General features: G+C 42.2%; 1 protein-coding gene across 3 annotated transcripts in view; it reads left to right on the top strand.

The window, feature by feature from the left end:
• The window catches only part of Dock4 (dedicator of cytokinesis 4), a 390974-nt gene that overhangs the window by 281302 nt on the left and 83139 nt on the right, over window positions 1-26533 (top strand). For all 3 annotated transcript variants that reach the window (XM_057782100.1, XM_057782101.1, XM_057782099.1), the window contains exons 24-27: window positions 4309-4436; window positions 6466-6600; window positions 12717-12815; window positions 22319-22413. In XM_057782100.1, coding sequence (XP_057638083.1) covers window positions 4309-4436; window positions 6466-6600; window positions 12717-12815; window positions 22319-22413 — 457 coding nt within the window. The remainder of the gene's footprint in view (window positions 1-4308; window positions 4437-6465; window positions 6601-12716; window positions 12816-22318; window positions 22414-26533) is intronic.

Below are 26533 nucleotides of genomic sequence, written 5' to 3'. Positions count from 1 at the left end.
TCCTTCAATCCTCTCTGTTTCATGTATTTTTGTTTGTTTGTTTATTATTTATTTATTTTTATTTATGAGACAAGGTTTCTCTGTGTAGTTTTGGCTGTCTTGGAGCCCACTCTGTAGACCAGGCTGGCATTGAACTCAGAGATCCACCTGCCTCTGCTTCCCCAGTGCTGGGATTAAAGGCGTAAACCACCACGCAGGGCTCATGTCTTCTTTCTTTAAATATCCCACTGAATTCCGTTAGTGCTGCCTATGTTCCCATGGGTTTGAGGCCATCCTCCAGCATATGAACAACCCATCAGCAGCTTGCACACCCCACACATAACCCTTCCTTCCCCCAGCAGCTCCTACAGTCATGTATGAAATTAAATCATAAATATCATGGAAGTTAAACAGTCTCTGCCCTTGGTCTTTTTTTGATCTAGCATAATAGCCGATGTTGAACAAATGGTTCTATGGTAAGATGTGGCAGAGTTAGTGCTGAGGGGACTTTGCCAGGCAACGTGTGACATCTGAGGGAGGCTTGAGGTCAGTCCTACCCAGAGTCTCTCAATGTTCCATATGTCCCTGATCCAATATCAAATTGATGTTTCAAGGCGAGATCCTACCCTGAGCTCCAAACCTCAATAAACAGCTGTTCCACCTCTGCACATCACCATCTCCCAGGCTCCTCCTCTCCTCTGGTCTGCTATTGAAGTTGCAGCGTTCTTCTCTGTCGTGGTGTGCTCCTATCTGCTGATAGCAAGCATAACGTTCCTTCTCACTTTTACCCTTCATTGCCACTCATCACATGGCTCGCATCTGCCCCAAAATCTCACCCACAGCCCAGTCCCCAGCCTTGCTGACACATCTGAGACCTTTCTGCCTTTGGTTTCCACATCTCCTTCCTCCTCTCTACTGTGTGACCACCTGTAATATCCCTCTTGTTCATTTGGGGGCCACGCATCAGAATTAGTCTTCTATGGTACTCATTTGGCCCTGCCCCAAAATCTCACCCACAGCCCAGTCCCCAGCCTTGCTGACACATCTGAGACCTTTCTGCCTTTGGTTTCCACATCTCCTTCCTCCTCTCTACTGTGTGACCACCCTGTAATATCCCTCTTGTTCATTTGGGGGCCACGCATCAGAATTGGTCTTCTATGGTACTCATTTGGCCCTGCCTGTCTGCTCTGTCCCATCTTCTCTCTGCAATCCACTTTCTCCAACTCCTCCTGGGTTTCCTCTTCATGTATTCTCCAGGGCACTTTTTAACTCTCCTCTTTGCAGAAATGTCCTTCCCGCCCTGGTTATTCCATTACTGGGCTCATAGTTTATTGTGTTTCCCTTCTTGGATCAGCAAGCACAACTCTAGATAAATAATTAAATATCCAGTTCAGTGCCCATTCTCTCCCATCTCCACAGAAAGCTCCAGAGAGCAGGGTTTTCTTCGTATCTTAGAGGCAAATCTGTCTCTCACTTCCTTAATATCATCTAGTGCACTTAGGTGCTAAACAGGCGTTTCCTGAGTGAACACTGAGTCATGGTTAGGAATTGGTATATAATAGTAAAAGCTACTGAAGCCATGCATATATATTTTTTCTTTAATCTTATAGGGAAAGCAACTTCTGATCTAAGGGTGAGCATGAGAATAACATCACAGCAGTGGAAGTGGGGTAGGAGTTTGGGGCGAGCAGAGTGCATGATTGGAAAGCATATGGCCTCCGTGCTGCGTTCTCATGGAATTTAGGCCACTTGGGTGCATGTACAAGCTTTACACAGAGAGCATCCTTAGCACTGCGCTGTTGTGCTGTCTACGAAGTGCGTGCTGTCTGTGCTCCAATGTCTAAGAGATGTCTTTCCAGGTTTGCACATCTCTGACTCAGTTCCTGGTGGCTTTAGTCCAGTTTCAGGCCCTCCCAGCTCTGGGGCTTCTCCACAGATGGACGTTTGCTAAGGCCATGATTTGGGTGGAGAGTAGTCCTGCCCCAGCAGTCCCAGTCTCCCGTTCAAAGACGCTACCTTGGTGCCTTGCTGATGGCCGGTCCATGTTGGGGTCCAGTTTGTAGAGAGTGCTGAGCAGTTTGAGACTGGCAAACCTCACCCTTTGTGGACAGATTCCAGCACCGAGGATCCTTATCTAAAGCTGGTTGGTAGAGGGAGCTAAGACGTGCTGTTTCAAAACTAAGCTATGTACCAAACTAAGGAATGTACAAAAGATTCTTGGTTGTCCAACCATCTTCCTAGTCTATGCCGCAGAAAATTCCTAACAGCTCGGTTTACCCACTCCGGTGGATACACATCAAACCAAACAAAAGGTCCCCCTCCTGCAGTCATGGAGACCTGTGTTCTGTGAGTTTTGTCTGAGACTTGGAGTATGACAACATTGCCCCTTTCAAGGGCAGAATCTGTATAGCAATACTAGCTTTACTGTATACAAAGTGAGTTTATCTTCACCTGGAGGGGATCTGGGCTTGGTTTTAACTTTCAGTTTTATGAGAGTGTCTGGCCTGCTTTCTTTTATGAAGGTAAGAATTAGAATTTTAGCCACTCAGACTGTTAGGCCATAATCTCCCAATCCCATATTTTGTACTGGCTGGTTGCCTTGGCCCTGGAGCAAAGCAGTTCTCCAGACTAGATGGTCACGCCTTTCTGTTTTTATTCAGCACAGGTGAATTGTTTGTTTCCCTTGCTCCACCCCTAGCTCATAGATATTTTAACAGTTGGCTGCAAATTGAGTTTTTAGAAACCAAATCCTACTAGCGCTGGGACCCTATCAGATGAACTTTGCCTTCCCTCCCAATTAAACATGACTACATAGTGCTTTCTGGTTCCTCCTTTTCCAGGTTCCGTCCCTGGTTCTTTTCGTCAGATAATTGCTGTGTAAATAAGTAAGGTGCCATTTGGGGTGTGCTGCTTACAGAAGGCCTGCAGTTCTGTGTAAAGTTTTCTCCTTTCCTCCCTTTCTTCCTCCCTTTCTTCCTCCCTTCCTCCCTTTCTAACTGAAAGCCAGGCGTCCTTGCGCTGGTGGTGCAGTGGCAGACATCAAGAGAAACAGGAGTTCCCCAAGCCTCGCTCCTGTGTCACCTGCATTCCTTTGTTTGTTTTCTCCTTTTGTTTCTTGCTTCTAAAGAGGAGCAGATGGTGCAAAGCCACCAGGTGCAGTGACATCTTCCCATGTGAAAGTCAAAGGCCACAATGAAAACTCACTTGAAAGAAAAAGATAATGCCGAGAGCACCCTCCCCATTACCCCGAGTGCTGTGTGCTGTCTCAGGGGGTCAAGGACTGGAGGGTGTGACTGAAGAGGTTCCAAATCCGTGACACTGCACCCAGGCAAAGACATGAGCTGCAAAATGGCAGAAGTAAGAAATAGGTAGAAAGAGTAGGTGAGGAAGTATGGAAATCTCCAGAAAAATGGGACACAAACATGGGAAAATACGAATGGCAAGATCAAGAGGGTCCCGTTGGGGACGTATTTGAAGTCTCAGATGAGAGGAAATCAGGACAGCTTCCCCAAGTACAGGACACTTTACAGCAGTGGTTCTGAACTTTCCTAATGCTGTGACCCTTTTATACAGTTCCTAGTGTTGTAGTAACCCCATCCATAAAGTAAATTTCATTGCTACTTCATAACTGTTATGAAGTAATGAACAGTTATGAATTGTAACGTAAATATCTATGTTTTCCGATGGTCTTAGGCAACCCCTGTCAAAGGTTGTTCGATCCACATATTGAGAACCATTGCCTTTCCAGTTGAAGGGGCCAAGGCAAGGCACATAGTACTAAATACAAATACCACGGATAACAATATTTCCTCACTAACTCTGAAAGTGATAGGAGAAAAACAAAGCAATACAAAAACAGAGTCTTGTACTGAGACCCGGAAATCACAACAGGAGCACTGAACGCATCGTCGTAATGTTAACCAGAAACTGCACGGTAGCTCTCAAGAAGTCAAGCAGCAGGGTGGGAGGTGACACAGCCAAGTCCTCCTCTACTATAGTAAGATGTCACTGGTGCTCTGCCTCAGAGAAAATGCGGGAGACAGCAAGAGAAGCTTTTGATGTAGGACTATGGAGGTTAAACACGCTCAGGATGGGGCTACAGACAGGAACGAAAAGTAGGGCTCACTAGAGAGGTCTATTAACTACAAGAATCGTGCACTGGGGGAAAGTATTCCTTTTTGTTAATATAAAACTCATAGGGCTAGGGCCCCTGTACCACCATGTGCTAATAGGTTGACAATCAAAATGGAATTAAAAAGCTAGGAAGGGTTTGGCTGAGGCTTGTGCGGGACCCAAGCAGCGGCGACACTAATGGCTCCTCTCTCACAGACTCGAGGTACATTCTCCTGCCTGTCGTATTGCACCACCTCCACATCCACCTGCAAGAACAGAAGGACTTGATCATGTGCGCACGTATCCTTAGCAACGTATTCTGTCTCATCAAGAAAAATAGCTCAGTGAGTACCGCAGGTCAGAGTGTGTGGTTCTCATCAAATGCTTCTGCAAATAAATAAAATCTTAAATGTCCACCAAGAAGTCACACCACAGAGAAGTGCCCAGAGACTTGCTTTCTGTTTTCAACCAGGCTGAACTTCTTGGGTTTCTTCAGAAGGAATTAAAACAAACAAACAATCCAAAAGTAATCGTGGTATTAGAGTAACCTTGAATAGCCTGGCTTACTAAAGTTGTGTTTCGAGGAAGAACTGAGCACCGAGTGAGAAAAATTAGCAATCTCAAAGCCTCCCACATGTGTCTTAAATCTTGGTGAGATGAAGGCTGTGTGGCAAAACCAAATTACTGCTTGCATGATGCAGTGGTTTGGATCTGATCTGGGAAAGGCCACATGATAAAGCTCAGAAGTTGGCCATGACCCTTGGGCCTAGTCCTGTAGAAATTACAGAAGCAAAGGACAGCCCCCAGGAGACAAGAAGTACCTTGCAGTCCAGCCATTACACAACTCCGACTGTAGTCTTTCCCTTATGGCTCTAAGGAGTCCTGTGAGTTTAGAGTGCCCTGCAAAGTGAGAACATGGCGTGCTTCCTTATACATGGAACAATGTCTGGGGTTTATGTTCAGCTCTCTGTTGGCTCTGAAATCTGAGTAGAGAGGATGTCCTGTTTTCCTTCCCTCACTCTGCGGCTGTTAGTCAAACACTGGTCTCCTCGGCCGCAGGCGATGGAGGGGTTGGAACAGTGAAGGCTGAGCGTCCAGTTTGCCCCAGTCCGCATTAAAGTCTATGCTGCTTTCCCCATTCTTTCAGTGTCTGTGATCTACTTCTGAAGAGCAGGGATGAGAACAACCCCAGGGGAGTGAGGTGGGGAAGAGGGCCCTACCAGTGCAGAAACAGCGGTGGCATTTTAGAGAAACTGTGAGTCCTGGATCTGAACCTGTCATGAGCAGCGCATACACAGCAAGGGATAGCGCACTGTTCCGCTACCGGAAGCCCAGTTACCATACGGAACAGGACAGAGAATGACAGCGGGGAGAAGCCATTTGCCTGGCTTGCAAACTCCCTCTGACCACTTGACCACAAAGATCCAAGCCCCGCCTGACTAGGTTGCTGGGTTACGGTCACCGTGAGTGAAAACTAGCCAGGTCACTGGACAGACTTAACAGCCAAAAGCTGTAGGAGAGATGACTTCTTTCCTTTTCTCCTCTATTTAAATTTGGAAATTGCAGTCAGATTTTTGAACTTTGCATAATGAATTTAGAGCTGAAACCAATTCACTTGGGGAAATTGGGAATTTTCATGCAAATATTGCATATATGCCCAAAATACAGTTTTTAAAAGTATCCTTTGCCCAGAGCCAGTTTGCCCAGGTTTTCTCATGCACATATGTTAAGAAGCCATGCCTTCTATGAAGTAAGCAGTGTAGATATTCTCTCTGGAGTCCTGAAGTGTGGATAGTGTTAGTCACTTCAGAAAAGGAAATCCCTCTCTCCCTCACATGGCTACTAACCTCAGGGCTCCTTATAACCAGGATACTCATCCTGACTGCTTTCCAGTCCCTTATGCTTACATGTAGGCTTAAAAAAAAACTTATAAGAATAGTCATTTGCACATAGCCAGCCTTGGAGCATGATCTGTGTGAATGTCGTGCTAGGAAGATCTATGTAAGCACAGTGAGGACCTGAGGGAATCACACTGTGAGGGAAGACCGCAGCCAGAGAGGCCAACTCAGGTTCCTCAGAGAGAGGATGGCTGGCCTCAGAATTGTTTTTGTTCTTTTTAACAATATTTATGCCTCTTTTTGTGTTTCAGCTTTACATTGCATAGCCAAATGAGGTGCTTTGGGATGAGCCTTTACTCTCTGGAGCTCTGTCTTCTGCAAGGCTATTTTTGTTTTTAGTTGAGGTCTATATCTCTTGTCATCTTGACTTCTCTGAGTCTTTCATTTTAGATTTGTCTTTGTCCATAAAAAAAAAAAAAGATTTGGTACATGCAAAGTCAGTCTCCTGAGCGTGCTATTCTTTCTTCCTCCTAAGGAAAAGTCTGTGCTGGAGGAAATAGACGTGATAGTGGCCAGCCTGCTGGATATCCTGCTCAGGACCATCCTGGAGATCACCAGTCGGCCTCAAGCCACCAGCTCTGCCATGCGGCTGCAGTTCCAGGATGTCACTGTAAGATCCTATGGCACATGGCACACACACAGGGCCTGGCTGTGCTTTGGAAAGCTCCGGTCCCTTTGGTCTTAGTCTGACTGTGGGAAACCTGGCCCCTGGGATGAACTGTGAGCATAGCCAGAGCACCAGGGGTTGCCTTCGCTATACAAAAACTAAGCTAGGAAGCCTGTAGGGAAAGATGCTGTTAATAAGTAGGTCTGAATTTCAGAAAGACAACTTTGGTATTAGTTCTTTTCTTTTCTAAATTTAAATTAGTCTTTGCTTTTATATCCCCAGTCAACTTGGTAACTTTTCATTCCCCAATTTGCCTAAAGAACAGGGCAACAGCAACCGGAATAAGAAGCCTTGTGTGCTAGTTCTGGATTTTTCTTCACGACTCATCAAGACCTTAACTTTTTGAGTCTTCTGTTTGGTAGTGTTAAGTGAGAAGGTTTAACTTGGCAAATTCTAAGGGGCTGTCAAACATCCCTGTCTTAAGATGTTAGCATAGCTTGATTCAGGCAAAGTGTTAAGATATAACACATCAGATAGTTTATACATATGTATCTGTATATGCTGTATGTGTATCCACAGACAGGATTTATTTATTCATGGCAGTGTTGAGGGCAAACCCAGGGCTTCATGTAGGGCAGGCAAGCAAGTAAGTACTCCCCCATCGAGTTATCCATATACATAGGAATTTCTATTTTAGAACTCACATGAGGTTGACTTTTAAAATGATTATGTATTTAACAGTATTCTCCTAAACAAGAGATATCATTTGTTGCTATGGCACTTGATGCTCTAATATTCATCAATAAATTATGTACACAAGCATTAACTAAATAGTTGCTATTGGCTTCACAAATTGTGCTGTGGGTGCATGAGAATGTTAAGGTCTAGATGCAAATGATTTTCATGTTTATTTAAAATTTAAGTAAAAAAAAGTTAAGAAGTCTGAGAACTTTGTGCAGGAGGAGGCAGAGAGAGTATAAGAACCAGAGGGGATGGAGGACATCAGGAAATCAAAGCCTTAGACAGGGCTCACAATACCCAGAGAGCATGCACAGGGCCTGCATGGGTCTGCAGCAGATGGGGTTCTAGGGTGAAAAGGAGAAGTGGACACATCCCCCATCCCTAACCGAGAAGCTACCTCCAACTGATAAACACTTGCAAATAGAAAATTAGTTTTCTTCAAGGGAGTCTCCCTGGTGAATGGCCCATAAGGGTAGGTCCCATGCCCAGCTGTAGAAGGCCCACACAAAAGGAGCTCAGCTGGTATCTTTGGAGGGTCTTTGTGTCACAATGTTATGTCAGGGTATTGTTTTAATATCACAGGTTCTGTGGGTATATATTATGGCTTCTTAGCAAACTAGAAGTGAAACAAGGCTCTAAACTCTTAAAGCCCTCTATCAGTGATGTACTGTTTCCACTCATGCTCCTCTTCCTAAAAGTTTCATAGCCTCCACCAAACAGTGCCACCACTCTGAGGACCACGTACTCAAATAGTGTTCATCCAAACCACTACTATAAGTCAAGTTAAACTATCTTAATAAACTAAGGATTAAAATATTATATTATTTTATAATATATTAAATTATATTTTATTTATTATAAAATATATAACTGTTATTTTATTTATTATAAAATAATATTTATATATCATTTTATATATTAAATATATAAAATATATCTAATTATATTAAATATATAAAATATTATATATAATACGTATATATAATATAATATTTTAATTCTTAGTTTATTATAGATAGATATAGATACAATTCCTAGAACTGGGGAGTTAGCTCGTCAGCATGTGATGTCATCATTTTTTCCTGTGTGTGTGTGTGTGTGTGTGTGTATGTCTGTATGTGTGTGTTCGTGTGTCAGAGTTGGGAGTATTCTAAAGACTCTATACCTCTCTCCCTGAAGGTTTAAATTCCATTTCCCTAATGACTGACATGAGAAATACCTTGATCATTCACTCTATACATGAAGATCTAAGTAATACCTCCTCATTTTCCATAAAGAATAGACTCTCTGTGCAGGGAGTTTCTACATGGCATTTATACAGTGCATGCCTTGCAGTTCCTACAGGCACATTCATCACTAAATGTCCCTCTTAAATGAACACGCTGTAAGGAAAATCGGTTGCTGCCAGTCACAATGCACTTCCCAGGGCTCTGAAACAGCTATGTTGCTGTCCTGCCTCCCAGCAACCCCAGCATGAGAACTGCTTCTGCTGAATCATAAATTCAGATAACAGTAGTTTTATTTTACCCTTTGTTCTTCTACCAACCATTCTTTAAACTTTAAAATACTTTCTCTGGCTAGAAAAAGAAGTGTGCCATTGTAATTGGTTCCTTTAAAACATCTAATTGTGCGTAGCAGGTTTTATAAAGCAACATAAATGGCCACTTGTCTCACGCCCTCAACCTGAGTTGGCTATAGTGCACGTGTTTCTTTGCACGTGATTATGTTACATGCCATGTGTAGCTGGTGACCGCTCAGCATTGGCCCTGTCTAAGATTCCCTGGCATGCCTGTGTAAAGTCTCAGGTACAGTTTCTGGCTTGTGTTTAGAGAATAAAAGGGTAGCATTCTACAAAATACCAGGAAAAAACAGGCATATGCTAAAGGAAAACTTTCTTGAAGACTTTTTATGTAGATAAAATATTTTTGGCAGTTATTGATAGAAATGCCCATTGTTTTCTCTACATAAAAATGGATAAAAGCAGCTGAAGACTATTGAACTTTAAAGGCAATTGGCTAAGTAAGTGAATATTGACAACGATTTTTTTTTATTATTTTTAACAAATTATGAGAATTCATATAAACATTATTAAAGTATTTTAATAGTAATGAAAATCATATAATAGTAGAAAAGGTAGAAGTAAAATAATAGACACATGATCTCCTGGCAAGGACTTGAAGTTATGATCATAGGTGATGTGAGAAAATTGCAGAGGGTCTGGACTGTTGGTATTGGCAGTGGATCATATTTGGGACAGTGGGGAGTGCCATAATGATAAGGTGTTTCCAGTGGGTCTAGCCCAGACACAGCAGACAAAGTCAATCTCTTGGATTCAGAGAGTTCATCAATATACATAGATTATAATAGCTATTGAAGGTCTATTCGCTATTGTTTTTTGTTGTTATTAAAATTATGATTGAAGATATATAATTTTTCAAATTTAAAAATATTTTAATATGAAAAAAAGTATTTAAGTATATTAATAATGTACTAAATAAGTTGGAAAGTTTGTATGTGATATCAAGAAACAAGAATAAAAACTGATTGAACCCCTACCAACTAATTTCCATTCTAAGAAAGACCATAATAGATTATGCAGTATTATCAATAGATAGATTCTTATATATTTATATGTTTGAATTGTATCCCCTAAATTCACTTTGTTTCCTACATGAAACCAGTTGGGAAGTAGGAAAAACCACTGGGTAGAACCTTCTAGAACCAAAGCCATCTACATTCACATCCAAGCTTTTCCATTTGCTAGCTGTGAAACCAGATTATTATCTTAAGTTTGATAGTGTCCACCCAACTAGACTCTAATAAGGAATGAATTCCACAATACAAAGTATAGTAACTTACACATAGTATCTTTCCATAAATCAGAGTGTTAGCAATGCCTTTTGAAAAGATTATTATTGATATAAATACAATAAATTTGAAAAAGAATAAATTTTGTATTTTTTAAAAAAATCACTTGATATATTATATTCACTTAGGAAACATTATAATAAATAGGATAATGAACATGCCCACCACACAAAAGTCAATTCGTGGACCCTCTCCATCACCTCTTCTTATTCAACTGGCTGAGATCATTTTGCTCTACCTAAACAGAAACCATGGTTACCAAGGGAGTAGCTCTTGAAATGCTGGTCTTTGGCAGCATTCTGTGCTCCGCATTTGATGGAGAGTGGCAGCAGTATCTCTTATGTATGTCTAGGGAGCTGGGATTCCTGAGCCCATATCAGTGTCCAATGTTGTAGCTTCTGGCCTTGGAGTGACTGAGACCCTCTGCTTTACAGCCTTGGCAAGCCTCTGGAACCTTTTCAGCAACCACAGTCTGTTTCTCTTCCTTGGCTCTCATTAGCCGTCGATTTCTCCATCAGCCTCAGCTTTCCACTCGTTCTCCCCTTCTCTCTGCACCCATTAGTCTTTGCCCCCGGGCCACATCTTTGACTTCTCTTGCTGTCTCTGACTGCAGTAGCCACCACAGCTATGGCTTCTCACAAGGCAGCTACTGCCAGCTTTTGCTGGTGCTACCCTGCAATGGCTGCCGCTGCTCTAGAAGCTGCATGTCTGGAGGCTTTTCTCTTCTCGTAGCTGTCATTGGAGCCGGCCAGCATACAGCTTTTGCAGCTCAGCATGCCAGCTCTCCCTCTGCTCTACCTCTGTCGCCCAGCCAGATGCTGTGCTGTCTCCACAGGTCGGAGTACTGGCTGGAACCCTCTTGGCACTCTACTGTCTCTGCTGCCCTAACACTCCACTGCCTGCTCTTTCTTCTTCCTGCTAATAGCTAGGCACGCTCAACTAAAAGTAAGCGAGAGTAGACAACATAAGATAAATCTTTTATTTGTCCTAATATTGTAACACCAGAGGAGACAGGGTGAGAGGTTGTTTTCCTATCGGCACATAAAATGAACTAAACTGAGCTGGGCGGTGGTGGGGCACGCCTTTAATCCCAGCACTTGGGAAGCAGAGGCCGTTCTCTGTGAGTTCAAGGCCAACCTGGTGTTCAAGGCCAACCTGGTCTGTAAAAAAGGATGAACTAAACTGTCCACTTAGCTAGTGAGAGACAGAATGTTTGCACCAATCACAGCAAACGTCTCAGGCAAATGAAAGCTGTGTTTTACACCTAGCTTTTTGTTGTTGTTGTTGTTGTTTGTTTGTTTTTTGTTTTTTTGGTTTTGGTTTTGTGTGTGTGTGTGTGTGTTTGTTTTGTTTTGTTTTTGCACAAATCCCTGAGATCCCTGTACTAAGCTACCAGAAAAAGAGCTCACTCCCTGGCTTAGATGAAAATGCTCATAATGTCACCTAAAGTCCTCTGAATCTTGTGATATCAAAACCCTGTTTTCCCTAAAACAGCAGTAGCCTTTTCTTTATATTTTCTAGCTCGCGTGTGACATATCCAGAATTCTTTTGTTCATTGACAGGATCGTGTGTGGGCTTGCGAGATAATCCTACTAGACTGATTCAGGTATTTTTGTGTCCTTGTGACAGAATACCCAGCAAAAAGTCTATGGGAATAAAGATCTGCGTTCAGGATTTGAGTGCTGCAATTATCAAAATGGAGAAAGTGTGCCAAGGTGGCTGCATCCAGAGCCGTGGGAGCTTGCGTTGGTAGCTGTCCACATCATGCTGGATTAGGAAACAGAGAACAGAACTGGAACCAGGGTCCAGGCTAGAGCTTACAAAGGCTTGCCCCTAGTAACCTGTTTCTACCAGCCAGATCCTGTTCCCAAAGGTTCCATAGCCTCCTGAAAGAGGCCAGCCTTGGCACAAGTACTCTGTATATAGCCTATGGGGGCAATTCAGATCCAAACTGTACCATAGCTCATACGGCAGACTTCTGGATATTACTCTAATGTAGAAGGGCAACTGTTAACATGTCTATGTGTCACAAATGACTGTCTGCATGCAAAGAAGCTACCTGTATCACAGATTTCTTTGACATAACCACTAAGTTGTTTCAGCCAGCCAGGTGCAGGCACCTGCCACCACACACAATACTTCATGCCATTTGAACCTATGCTTTGCCTTTTCTTAGCACAGATATGAGTCTTAAATGATAGAAAGAATGGAGGTCTATTAAGTGCTTAAGTAATGGGCAAGGGCCCTACTTACATAAATGCAGTTAGTTCCCAAGTGAAAAGATTCCCTCATAGTAAATATACTCAAATAGAAAATTTCGTACATACCGAGTAGATAGTGGTCATTACATAGGAACTTTTGACTGTAATTAGGGTGATTTAGATCAGAGGACATCACAGGGTGAACCTGGGATCATAGAAAGCTTGTGAAGTGTTCTGAGAGCAATTCATACTAAGTTACTGATGATCTCTTTATCCTTCCTCTAAAATAATAAGGATTTTTTTCCTTAGGGGGAATTTGTTGCCTGTCTCCTTTCCTTGCTACGACAAATGACAGATAGACATTATCAACAACTTCTGAATAGTTTCAGTACTAAGGAAGAGCTGCGGGTAAGTAATGTTTAAATTCTTTTTCTCCCTTTACTTTTTCGTGTCCTTCCTCCTGGCTGTGCAGAAGGGTTCTTTGGCAATTGGTTCACCTCTTCCCATTAAGTTCTTGTTCTTCTTGGTTGTGCTAACAGATCTTCTTTCTATATCGGCTCTGGATTTCTTTTACTTAACAAAGTTATTAGCCATTAGTTTGGAGAAAGACATCAGATTTTAATCACATCTCATCAAAGACATAGATTAATAGAACTAGTAAGGCAAAGTGAATAAATTCCACTGTAGTATGTGGAGCGGAAATGTTGTCATAGTGGAAGACAGGAGATCTAAACAGATTGGCTGGCTTCCTCCTGTAAGAATGAGAAACTTCAGCTGCAACTTTCTGACTGGAGAGACAGAGTCATTTAGGATTACAGGTACATAGAGAATCTGAGAACTTACCTTCTCAGGGAAAGAAAATCTGCATATCAAAAGGATGATAGTGGTCTAATTAACTCTCTACTTAAAACTGGCTACTTAAGATAATTGAAAGAAAAGTATATGTTACTTACGAAGTTTGTGGTTTCATGTCTCCAGTTTTCCCAAAAGAAGGCTATGATTTTGTTTATAGCCTGGGAGTTCAAAAATATAGAAACACAAATTGAAAGGCATTCTTAGTTTAATCCAGGTATTGTGTTTAATGTTCTAATATTCATCTTAACAGCAAAGCAAATAGAAATAACGAGTGAAATGTCTCATGTGGGTTTGACTTCAGTCATGTGGCACCCTATTTCAAAGAACATACAGTTTCCTCTGCAAAATGACCTGGCCTTCAGACCAGGAGAATTTTTTAAGGATATTAATTCTTCATCTGTTGTTCAGGAAATATAGACCGAGAACCTCCTACATAGACAACCCTTGCCCTGGCAGTGGAGATGTGACTAGGCACAAGTGTCTTCTTCTTCTAAGGGACCATTGCCATTTGTCATGAACACCCTGAGGGCAAGCACACATAGTACTCTATAACAAATAGGCTTGCTGTCAACCCAGACGTAAGCCAACAAGAAAGTGTGCAAGAGAGGTGTTGGATAAGAATAGAACAATCAGGACTATGCTCCTAACTAAGCTCCTACCTGGGCTGCAGATATAACTATTTCAACATGCAAATGGGGCCAGATCCATGCCCCAAGCTGTAAAATGGATGAGCAAATGAACAACTCAGTGAAATGTCACTTCAATGCCCTGATACAGCACATAGCTCACTACTGTATTTTTTTAAACACTTATTGGAACCTAGGATATTTTTGTCTGTTTGTTTATGTGACTTCTCCAGCCACTAGGTTTTAAATTACTTGATATTTAAAGCTCTGGTTGGTTCATGGTTCTGAGGTCACGTCCCTAGGCATTCAACCAATATATGTTCACTCTTTGATGGAACATAAAGCCTCTTGAAACAGTGTCATAAAGCATAAAAATCTGGGAATGGATATGGACTTTATTTTGAGGGCATGAATGGGTGATCACAGTTGTCTGGATGGACAGCTGAAAATGGATTAGCCAAGGTCCACATAGGAGACCGAAGCACATAAAGCTTTCGATACAGCAATCCAAGCTAGCAATGACAGTGGCATGTGTCAGAGTTAGTAGTAGCTGTCAACTTGATACAGCCCAGAGTCCCCTAGGAAAGGGAGCCTCAGTTGAAGAAGTGGCTGGATCATACTGGCCTGTGGTCAGTGTCTGTGTGGCAGTTCTAAGTGATTGATACAGGAGGGCCCAGCACACTGTGTGTAGTGCTGTCCCTCGGAATTAGATCTGGGCTGTAGGAGAAAGATGAGTGAATACGCCAGAGGGGATAAGCCAGAAAGAAGTGTTTCTCGGTTGGTTTCTGTTTCTACTTCCTCCCTTGACTTCCTGTCTTGGTTTCCCTCTGTGATAGACTATAACATGTAAACTAAAATAAACCCTTTCCTCCCCAAATTGCTTTGGGGCATGGTATTTATCACAGCAACAGGAGAGAGACTAGGATAGTCGAGACAAAGACAGTCATAGACTCAGGGTCCTAATAAATTTGGGAACTTGAATTGACAGGACTTGATAACCTTTAAAAATATTAATCCCAGCACTCGGGAGGCAGAGACAAGCAGATCTCTATGAGTTCGAGACCAGCCTGGGCTACAAGAGCTAGTTCCAGGACAGACTCGAGAGCTACAGAAAAACCCTGTCTTGAAAAACAAAAACAAACAAAAAATTATGATTTTTGCTCCAAATAGCTTATAAGACTGAAGCATTTTAGAATCCTTTTAGATTTGAATATTACAATAAAGACCTACAAACCTCTAATAATAAACACTGTATGTAGACTTAAATATGAAGCAGGCACCATTCATATAAGTGATTAATATTAACTCCTTCTCCAAAAGAACACATGAGGTAGAACCGGTTATTGTATTGCAGATGTCAATTATTTTATTCAATAAACATTTGCTGAGTACATTGGCTAGACAGTAGGAATATCAAAGATAATCAAATCATCTTGTATTGGGAGTAGATAGATCACTGTTATACCCTCCCATAATCTCTACTGGGAGAGATCTACACAGTGAGCTAGATTCAACCTTGGGAAGTTTAGATGATCCTAGGGATTGGCAGATCTAGCTTATGGCCAAATGTAGCCTACTGCTTACTTCTACAAATAAAGTTTTATTGAACACACACATATTATTGTTATAAATAAATGTGAATACTTTGGCTTCTCTTCAGAGCACATAAACCTTCTACTTTTTAGCCAATTAATGTGATTTCTATAAACAATAACAGCCAGCAGTTAGGGAATAACTCCCACTCTCCAACCGTGAGCCAAGCATGCGACTGAGTCCTCTTGAGTCTTTGTGTTTCGTCCTCCACCTCCTTAAAGGTTGATTAATGCCATTATTCCCAGTTAACTGGGAAAGCTAGGAATCTTCTGGATGTCCTCAGCTCCTTGCTCAGATGGCTATCTAAGCACAAAGTTTCCCTGAACTTCAGTAACCCAGTCTTTGCTCTCAATTTCCCACAAATTTTATTTGTCACTTCTTGAAACATCCTAAAGTGTTTCTAGTCCCAGAGTGGCCATGTCTCAGGCCAAATGAGTAAGCAGAGAATTATTGGATATTTAGCTTTGAAATTCAACACAGTAGTTTTAAGGCAGGTGTCAAATTACCATAGTGCTATTTGATGAAGAAGTAGACCAATGTTGGATTGTATGCTAAAAGTCCCGAGTAACTCTACAGTTTCCAAAAGGGGTAAACAGAAATCAGCTTCTTGACTTGATTCAGATTCTGTTGCTGTAACAGAAAGCCTGAGACGGGATAACTGAGAAAGATGTTTATTCTGGTTCATGGATCTGGAAGTCGTAATGCTAAGTCTTAGGCTGTACACACTTGAAATTGACAATAACAAATTATGTGTTGGATTTTCGTGGAGATTTTTGCCCTTCTTCATTCCTGCTGTCCCTTCCTTTCCCTTTTTTCTTGCCAGTTATGCCTTAGCTTTTCCCAAATGGTTCTCCAAATGAAACTGAATTTCACAAGTACGTAGTTCTCAAGGAACAACTGAGACTAATGGTTTTTAGCTACACTTATGCTTGAAGAAGCTGGGTGCCTGTAGGGTTGTTGTTGCAGTGACTCCTAGCTTAAAGAAGCTGGGTGCCTGTAGGGTTGTTGTTGCAGTGACTCCTAGCTTAAAGAAGCTGAGTGTCTGTAGGGTTGTTGTTGCAGTGACTCCTAGCTTTGGAACAGGTGCCATTTCTCCTTGGTCCTCAGGTTCTTGTGTATGAGTGGCGTGAGTCACGGTGTCAGAGCACAAGTGTGTGGGAGGGAGCAAAAACCTGAGGGCTGGAAGCTTCTACTGTTTCATTTTCTTTCTTCAGTAGAATGTGACATGTTTTAAAAATGAACAAAAGCAATCACTGGGTAGTGATTAAGTCCTTTTTTCTCTTTGTGCAGTCGGTAGTGTTTCATTATACACCCACTTTGTACCGGGGCCTAAGGTCCTGTCCATATCCTTGGTGTTTCATATATAGCACGGAAACTCCTGCTCTTTGTTGATCATGACCTTCCATAATGAGCCACAGGGATCTTGATATAGGCATGAAATTAAACATATTCTGGAACTATCCATTCTCTATGTATTAGCTATTAAAATAATTCAGATCTAATCTCTACCCAATCTATATGGTTTCTCGTGGCAGGAGTTTGTCATGTGGCCAAGGCTGGCCTAGAACTTGCTACTTAGCTTAGCTTGACCTAGAACTTGATGGGTATCCCAGGCTGATATTAATCTAGTGGTCCTCTTTCCAAAGTCCCCTAAGTATTGAGACTATAGATGACTGTACCACCACAACTGCCCTTAATTCAAGTTTAAACATCTTACCAATTTCTGTTACTTGACTGGACCAAGTCCAGTATCTTTATTGCAGGGTCACTGTCTTCTGTCCGCCTTCCAAACCTATCTCCTGCCCGTACCTTGAAGTTTGTCCCTGTGTCTGCGTCTATCCGTAACAGAGGGCTTTGCTGTCTTTAATTGGACAACAGAAAGCATCACATGAAGAAGAAATGGGGGATACTTTACAGAAATCTTTAATAGAGTTTTACAAGAGATTAAGTCATTAACTCCAACTGACCATATTACAATAGAACTATCAAAAATGTCTAAATACCGTCAATTCCAGACATTTTCATTGCCTATTCCTAGCAGATCATGTATGTCGTTTGTAATTCCTCCATGTCGTTTTGGTTTTGTTGATTCCTTTCTATCTAACATGCCTACTCTGGTTCAGTCTTCACAGGAGACATCCACCTTCTCTACTGGGCTGCTCGCTGTTTCTGTATTTTCAGAGTCTGTTGCCGCTTGAGTTGCAGCCATGTCGTTGGGTCCTAAACCTGGAACATAATTCTGTGCTTAGTGAATGAGTGTTCTTTCCCAGTCTTTGCCTGCATTAGCGAGCCATCTTCTCCCATACGATTATCGGGACTTCTCTTTGTTTGTGTATATTGATTATAGAACAATGCTTCTACTACTCTCAAAGATTGAAGAGGATTTGGGAGATGGCTCAAAATTCCATTTTGAGAGTGCAAATTTTAACATGATAAATGTTACTAATGCCCCTTAATTGAGTTCAAAGCTGGTATCAAGGCTGTTATGTGTTTGAAAATTGTATCGAATTTGTGTTGTAGCAACTGACTGCATATGGCCTACCTGACAGAAACAGGTTCTTTGCGGGCTATGCCCTGCCCATTGTTCGGTCATCTACCTGCCCTGCAATGCTTTGTGGGATAGCTCTGCTTGTGCTCATGATCTTAAGATTCCTTTTTCAGTCTGACTTCATGAGCCGGTTTCTATTTTGAGCCATCCTAATACACGGTATCATCTTTTGTTGTGGGATTCTGATCCCTATAGCCAATGGCTTTGGGGGATTACACTCGTGACATCTCATAACAATCATGCAACACACAAAGCACCTTGCATATGATGTAGAAAAGTTAAACCACAAATTTAATCCTCTACGCCCTGCATAGAGCTTGTCAATGCTTCCATTTTGCCTTTAGGATAAATTCAAGACTCCTTATCATGGGAAAGGCAGGAGAGTAATTTCTCTCCTTATTGTCTTTAAATCCCTATTTACTTAACTTTTATTTATATATTCTCTTTCCTAATTTATGTTTCTTTAATTATCCCTATTTCTCATTTATACCCATGTTTTGTACCTACCCCTTACAGTCCCAATACCCCATGTTGCTTCTGGCATGTGTTCCCTTGGTGTGACATACCTGGCTCTCCATGTTCTCCTAGTTCATAGAACATGCATGCATCCACATGGCTGTTAGGTTAACATGTATCCATACCATGATCCATGGGTCCCATGAAGAAGGAGAAAGTGTGTCCGTTTGCATGCATTAATAATAAACTCAGAGTCCCCTATTATGCAGCATTGTCACATTAAGTCAGAAATCAGGAAAGCACTTCCCCTTGGTGTAATCTGGCCAAGGTCAAGCCCAGATTTGAACTCTCTATCTTACTATCCCTGTGTCTTCTTGTAGTCCCTGTCTGTCTGCTGTTTGAGTCTGAATCCGTGCCTGCCTGAAGTGGGTACCTTGAAGTTTGTCCCTGTGTCTGTGTCTATCCCTAACAGAGGGCTTTGCTGTCTTTAATTGGACAGCACAGAAAGCATCACATGAAGAAGAAATGGGGGATACTTTACAGAAATCTTTAATAGAGTTTTACAAGAGATTAAGTCATTAACTCCAACTGACCATATTACAATAAAACTATCAGAAATATTCATGTGTTGCATCCAGCATTTGTGATGATATATGTTTTTAGGAGGTCTCTTTCATTCTACTTACTGTTTTCAGAAAATGATGACCTTAACATACATGCATACATACATACATATACATACACATATACATACATATATACACATATACATACATGCATGCATACATACACACATACATGCATGCATACATACATATATACACACATACATACATGCATACATACATATACATACACACATACGTACATACACATACACACACATGCATCACTCATGTGTCAGAGGTATAGAAGAGCACATAATTGAAGATTATAGCTGTGCACTATTTTAGGTTTTAATAGTTGACTACTAAATCCAAGGCAAGGAAAGTTGTAGTTTCATTGTTCTCTTAAGCGCAGGTTGAAAAGTAGCCGGAGTACACAATAGGCTAGAGTCTTAAGTGACCTCAAGGTGTCTTATTTTCTTGTCTGTGAGGTCCAGCAAAAGGCCCAGTCTCTTAACATGTAAGAGGTGTTTTACAAGGCATTGCCACGAAAAAAAATGTTGCGCTTGAGCGCCTTTCTTTGGTAAGTCCCAGGCACGCTTTTAATCCTTGCATTTCAATGTGTGTCTTAACTGGCCGGGGATAGTGGCATCTAACAGAGCACTGCCAGACAGTAAAGCATCCAATATTTATAAGAGAGCAAATGGAAGGAATTTCTCAGATCACAGTAACCTTTCTTGCCTTCCTTTTTGTTTGAACATGGGTCTTTTCTTCCTTGTTTTGTTTTTGAAGAGTTTTCTTAAAGACTCTCCTGCTGAACCACTTGTGCCACAGGAAAAAAATAATTTATTATAGCAGCACTTCCCATTTCTTCTCTGTTTCGAACACTGATCTGAAGAGTGACGTTGTATACTTACCATGCTGTGTGTGTCACATAACCAAACAGACACACAGAAAGACGCCTGCCAGGCTGCCACTTTCTAAATGGGTCCATGTGGAACCCTGGTATTTAGTGTTACCCAGATAAGCATTGTTGGACATAGAAATGTTCTTTTTAATAGCATAAAATGAATCCGTAAGTTATGTACGCAGAACACTGGTGTCTGCCTCTACCAAAGCACACATGTAGAGAAAGCGCTGGAGCGGAGAAATAGAGGACAGAGTAGGAACCAGCAGTGTCCTAGGCACGGGCAGGAATGCCAGCATGTGGGTCCTGCACTTGAGAATACGGAAGCTGACTAAGAACTAGAACCTCTCACAATGCGGTAGGCAAATACCGGCTGTGTCCCAGTACCATGGTGGAATGTGCTCCGTTTAGCAACCCATGCTCACAGGAAACGTGAGACTACAGTTCAAAAAGAAGAAACAAAAATAGCAGAGTACTATATGTATAGGTAGACATGTGTATTGATGTTTTTCAAAACGCTTCTAGCTGCAGGAGACCCCAAGCCCTTGGGTTTCCCAGGTGTGAGAGCTCAAATGCTCAAAGATAAGTTTCCAACGTCATTGAGCTGTTGATGTAACTGCTGAGCCTGCATTAAAGTCTAGACTTTCCACATACTGCATACTATATACCAAAGAAATAAATTCTTGTCAAACTGTTTGTGACCTTGATTGAAGCTGTTAGAATGTGTAAAAAAAAACACACATAAACACATACACACAGACACACACACACAAACACACACTGTGGAAAGCTACTGCGTGCTTCTTGGTTTTTAACGGTCTTCTGTTGTTTTGAGTGACAGCCCTACTGTTATTCAGGCAGCTTACATGTTTAACATGAAGTGTTTGTTAGATCTGTAAATACAAACCTTGTGTTTGGAGTTGCCTTTCTTTCTGAACACCACACCTTTGCCTTTTATCAGCTTGTTAGAGAAATGTATTTTCCTTGAATCACTTAAGGTCACACAGAATAAACGTTTAAGGTTGCTAGTTGATACATTTAAGCTAGACTTGGTTGGGAGGGTCCCCTTTCTAGTAGCTAGCCCCAGTTCTTTCATGACACGTTGTCTGTCCCCTCCTGTCTTTTCAGTATCGTGTGCTGTATTACTCGGGGTCCTGTCTTTTGTATTGCTTAAAGGAGTGCTAATTCCATGTTTGGTGATTGGTATTTCCAAGCCTGACAACAGATTCTTGTCAAAAGTGGAAGTGTTCCTATAAAAACACGAGAACTCTACAAGGCAAAGCCTTTGCTAATTAACTGAACTTAACTATTCCAAAGTGCTTATGTGCTACACATAGCATTGCATGGCAAATGTCATCCTGTCCTTTTCAAACAAAAAATCTTTAAAGTTTCAAAGGTTTTATTTTTAATTTTGTGGGGGGGGGGCACACACACGCATGCACGCACGAGTGCCGTTACCCACATAGACCAGAAGAGGCTATCGAATCCCCTGGAGTTGGGGTTACAGGCAACTGTGAGCCACACGATGTGTGTGCTGGGACTGAGCTCAAGTCCTCAAGAGTAGTGAGTAATTGCCAAGTCATTTCTCCAGCCCTACACAAAAAAACTTTTAAGTTAAAATAAATAAAAGAGAGGGAAAAATGGAAAAAAAAAAGTGAGAACCTTCCTAGACTGTCAGATGCTCTACACTTCTGCGCTCTGGTCTGGTGTCTCCATAGGGAGTGTCTTGTTGTTCTCAGAGCCGGCAAACACTTGTCACTGACCAACTCAGCACACAGTATTACTGATATTCTATGCGATGCATGAAGGAAGCTTACACAGACTCCCTAAACACACACCCATCCTTTCCGTCCTGCACCTCTCAACGGTACCTTCTAAAAGATATGGCCTTTTACATAAGATCCTTCTATGAAAATAACCTTCCAAATTTCAACAACCGTTTAGCCGAGCTAAGATAAATTATTATGCCCCTAGGTTGAGAAACTCTAATATCTGGGACACTTTGCTGGAAGAAAGGGGAAGGGTTTGTCTGCTTGTCTTCTGGAACAAGTTTTCCACTTTGTCTCCCGGACCTGCATTTGTAGAGCTTGTGAAAATGTCTGATAAAAGACTTCCCCTGTTCCTGGGAATGAGAAGGATGAGGGGCAGTTAGGATGGACAGTGAGGTGGGATGGGGGGAAGGCAGGGCTCTTCTGCTGCAGGGGTCTGCCCCTGGTGCCCTTCTCTGGAGATGCTTTGAGAATGGCAACTATGGTGCTCTCTGGGTACATGTTGACAATTATGATAAATAAATAAAACTGCCGCTTCCTTCTTTACCCCAGGATTTTCTACTGCAGATATTTACCGTGTTCAGAATATTGATACGCCCAGAGATGTTCCCCAAGGACTGGACCGTCATGCGCCTGGTGGCTAACAAGTAAGACTTTTCGGTTAATAATTGCATCTCAGCTTGCAAGGGAAAAGGATGATCTAGAATGTTCTTTGTTGTTTCAATATAAGTTGAAACCTCTATGTTCTAAGTTTCATTTTCTGTATCTCCAAATCGGCTTTTCAGTATTTTTTAAACAGTATTACTAATTATCTTGAATTGTTATTTATTATGACTTTATTAATGTCTTTTAATAATCAAATAATATATCTGGGTGTGTTATCACACATATTTAATCCCAGTACCTGGGAGGTAGAGGTAGTCAGATCTCTGTGAGTTTGAGGTCAGCCTGGTCTGTAGAGCGAGTTCCAGGACAGAGAAACCTTGTCTCAAAAAAACAAGAAGAGAGAGAGAGAGAATAAAACAATATAACATTGTGGCATCTCATACCTGCAACCCTAGTGTTTGAGAGGGACAAGACAGGAGATTTGGACACAGACTGCCGACATTATTCTGTTCCTATAAAGTTCAAGGTCAGGGACTTCTCTGGCCTCTCAGGCTCCCTTCTCCCTTAGTCCTGGAAGAGAATGAAGGTGAACTTTAGGGCAGGGTCTTCATCTTCACTTTCAAAAATGTTATTTAGCATCTTGTTAACTTCTCTTACATCTACCACGCTCCAAATGCCAGCCCCCACGTGCTTAGGGTGGAGGTGAGACTCCCTGCACATCTAACCCTAGACCAAGGTTACCATCTGTCCCCCCAGACATCATCCCCCCCCCAGGTATGATGATGGCAAGGGCTCCAGAAACACAGGATTCGGATTTGATTAGCTATGCTTAGTATGGCTTCTGCTTCAGGGTGCATTTATAGACTCGGAGGTGTTAAAGCGATGTGTTGGAAACTTGTGAAGTAACAAATAGTATCATGTGGCATATTATATTTTACATAAGCACCGAGCAGCTTTTCCACTTTGGAGACTAATTGAGACGAGTGAAATCACTCTCCTTAGAGCTCAGCATATGTATTTTGCTATCTGTGAAGGAATCAAGTGTCTGCTTCTCTGGATGGCAGGATGCTTCGGGTTTCAGTTGGGGCTGTTGCTGCCGTATTTGCCCTAAATTACCAAAGACTCAAGATGCCTGGAAAGGCAGTGAACTGATCTGGGGAGCCAGACAGGAAGGAGTCCAGGCTGCCCACAGCAGCAGCCTCAGAAGATACCAGCCTCTGGTCGTTCTGCTCGCCCTATGTACAGAGTGACATTTGGCTTCAATTAAAAGTTTCAGTGGCAGACCATCAAGCTGAAAATAAATCTAAGGTTTCTTCCTTAGGTATGCAAGCTTTGTGCTTGAGGCTCTGGGAAACCATGACAACAGTATGGCTTTTTGATATTAAACCCTGTCTCTATCCATCCTATTTCCAGACCCCTATGCATTCAGAGACTTTCATGGCCACATTAGTGGGTATCAGACTAAGAAGTACATATTCTACTTTCCTGTAAACACAATATTCAAGATTTTCATGGACAGTTTAACCAAGTAAGAGCAATTTTGGTTAGAGATGAGATATGTATAATATGTTTAAAATAAAAACTTCTCCCATAGTCAACCAAAGCCCTTGCTAAACACAGTGATGTCATCATGTCCCCCAGGCTAGTGCTGGTAGCAGTCTGGACCTGCTTTTCTATGGCAATGGCTGGCTAATGGCTTTATACCCAGCCTCACTAATGGACAGGACTCCAAGTGGGAAGAGACTGCTTCCACATGCTCACTTCTGTCTCCTGCCCTCCTCTGAGCAAATCTCAATCGCAGTAGCCGCTTCCTATTCAAGCTAGGAAACCACATGCGATGTGCCTTGCTTTATAAATATAATTCAGTCCATAAATTTGCCCTGGATTGTTTTTATTTAGTTTTAACCTAAATAACATTGGTAGGAAAGTGTATTTCCGAGCTGGGCCTGGTGCTGCGAGCCTCTTATCCTAGTAACCAGGGAGATAAAGGTAAGAAGAGATTTTGAGTTTGAGGTCAGCCTGGGCTATACAACAGAACTCTGCTGGGAGGTAGGGATGGAAGGAAGGAAACCAGGAAGGACAGTTTCTGAAAGATATCAAAGTCATTTAAAATATTTTAAAGTGTGTGTACTAAAGAAAGTGTCGCACTTTGCTAATTGCTATATTGGCTCCTGAGAATACCTGTGCCTTCCAAGTTCACCACCAATCTTCCATGCCGCTAACTTTCTTAGACAGACATTTGATCAAGGCCTCTCAAAGGGTCGTTTTAACCCATAACTCCCACTCTCATTAGCGCTAGTGAAGAAGTCACCATTGCCCTATCCTTGAACACAACCAAAGAGCTTATCCCTTAAAAGTCATAGTCTTTTATGTGTTCATCATTCCTGTTTTCGAGTGGACCAAATGCTTCTAACTTTCACCCTTAGCTGTGTGGTCTTGGTCCCATCACTCTCCTGCTTCATACGGCATCCTCCAGAAGCTGTGTTCAGATGCCAGCTGCCTTGTATAGGTTCTGTCTACCTGCACCTGTCTGGTCATTTTGAAACCCAGCAGATACCCCAGGTCTCAGCTGCACTAGGACGGGAAATTCTTCCTCCACCTCACGCAGCGACCGTGTGCTACGTCCCTGGCGCATGTTCCTGAGGAGGATAACCACTCCTCCAGCCGAGAAAGAGGGGACATAAGGACAATGAGAGAACTAAGAACCAAAAATACAGGACGCATTAAGAGAAGTTCCTCTCCACCTCCTTCCCATGCACATGGTGAAGTGAAGTGCAAAAATAAAGGCCCACAGCTTTAGGTGTTGTTTCTAGGAGATAGTCTTATTCCATACTTGCCCATTGAGGGAAGCTGGGCTCTTCATTTGAAGTCTCCGGTCCTTGCTTTGTGTATCTTGTTTGTATGTCGGCTTCAGGCACATACAACATACAATAAACAATTAAATTTCAAATGGGTTATACAGATACAAATTCTCTCTCTCTCTCTCTCTCTCTCTCTCTCTCTCTCTGTCTGTCTGTCTCTCTGTTTCTGTCTCCGTGTGTGTGTGTGTGTGTGTGTGTGTGTGTGTGTGTGTGTGTGTGAACCCAAGGATAATCTTGAAGGGACCTTTGTTGTGCACTGAACTAAGAAGAGACTTTAATGAAAGACTGAAACTTGAAACTTGAGCTAGAGTAATATAAGTGATAATGGGCAAGTAACAAAGCAAAGTTATTGCTGCCAGTAGTGATAACATATGCAAAAGGCCTTGTGATCCCTGGGAACCGGACCCTGTCAAGGAGAAGCAAGGGGCTGGTTAGTTAAAAGGGGAACACAGGGCCCAAATGTTTTAAAACACACGCTAGTCTAGCATGTGGATGTACTAATGGGAATGTCCTCAGAAAATACATAAATGTGCATGATATTAAAATTAAAGTAACAGTGTTCATGGGTCAATATCAAGTGGACTTGATATTGGATGTGTTAGTTCTGGGTTTTGATAAGAGAGACAGAAGAGAAGGATCCTCCTTTGGGTGGCTTGGATAGGTAGGCAGCCCTGAAGGTAGTATAAAGATTGAAGACAAGAATGATGAGGCCTTGAGGTGAGCGCTTGTGAGAGGAGAGAGGACAGACAGTAAATGATGGCTCTAAGGTTTGGGGCCTGAGCAAAAGGAGCAATTGCGGTACCAATCAGTTAAGTGGAAAATATGGAGAGGAGGCGTTCATGGAGCAAGAGGAGGGAAGAAATCGGTGACAAATGTAAGTTTAAGGTACTGTTAGTGTCCAAGGTGATGCTTGTCATTCTAGTACTCGGGATGCTGAGACAGGAGGATAGCCTCAAGTACAAGAAAAGCCTGCCTGAACTACATGGTGAATTCCAGGGAAACCTGAGGTACAGAGTGAAGCCTTGTCTCAGAAAACAAGCAAGATGCTGTTTGAAATCCAAGAGGAGGTGAAAATGAGGAAATTGCTGGACCACAGGGAAGAAGTTGGGGCTAGAGCTGTCCCTTTATGGTAGTAAAGTCATGGCTAGGATCTGAGGCTGGGAAAGGAAGGAAGGCTCCCAGGCAGAAAATGCATGCACTCAAAACAGAAAAAGCCTTAGAACTGAGGCTGGGGATGCCGTCATTCAGAGGTCAGGCAATGAGCCAATGCAGGAAGCCGCTGAGGCAGGATGAGAGCCGG

Source organism: Chionomys nivalis, chromosome 10, assembly GCF_950005125.1.
Source record: "Chionomys nivalis chromosome 10, mChiNiv1.1, whole genome shotgun sequence".
Classification (NCBI taxonomy): domain Eukaryota; kingdom Metazoa; phylum Chordata; class Mammalia; order Rodentia; family Cricetidae; genus Chionomys; species Chionomys nivalis.
Note: the sequence above shows the minus strand (reverse complement) of the source record. Positions and strands in the feature narration are given on the sequence as shown.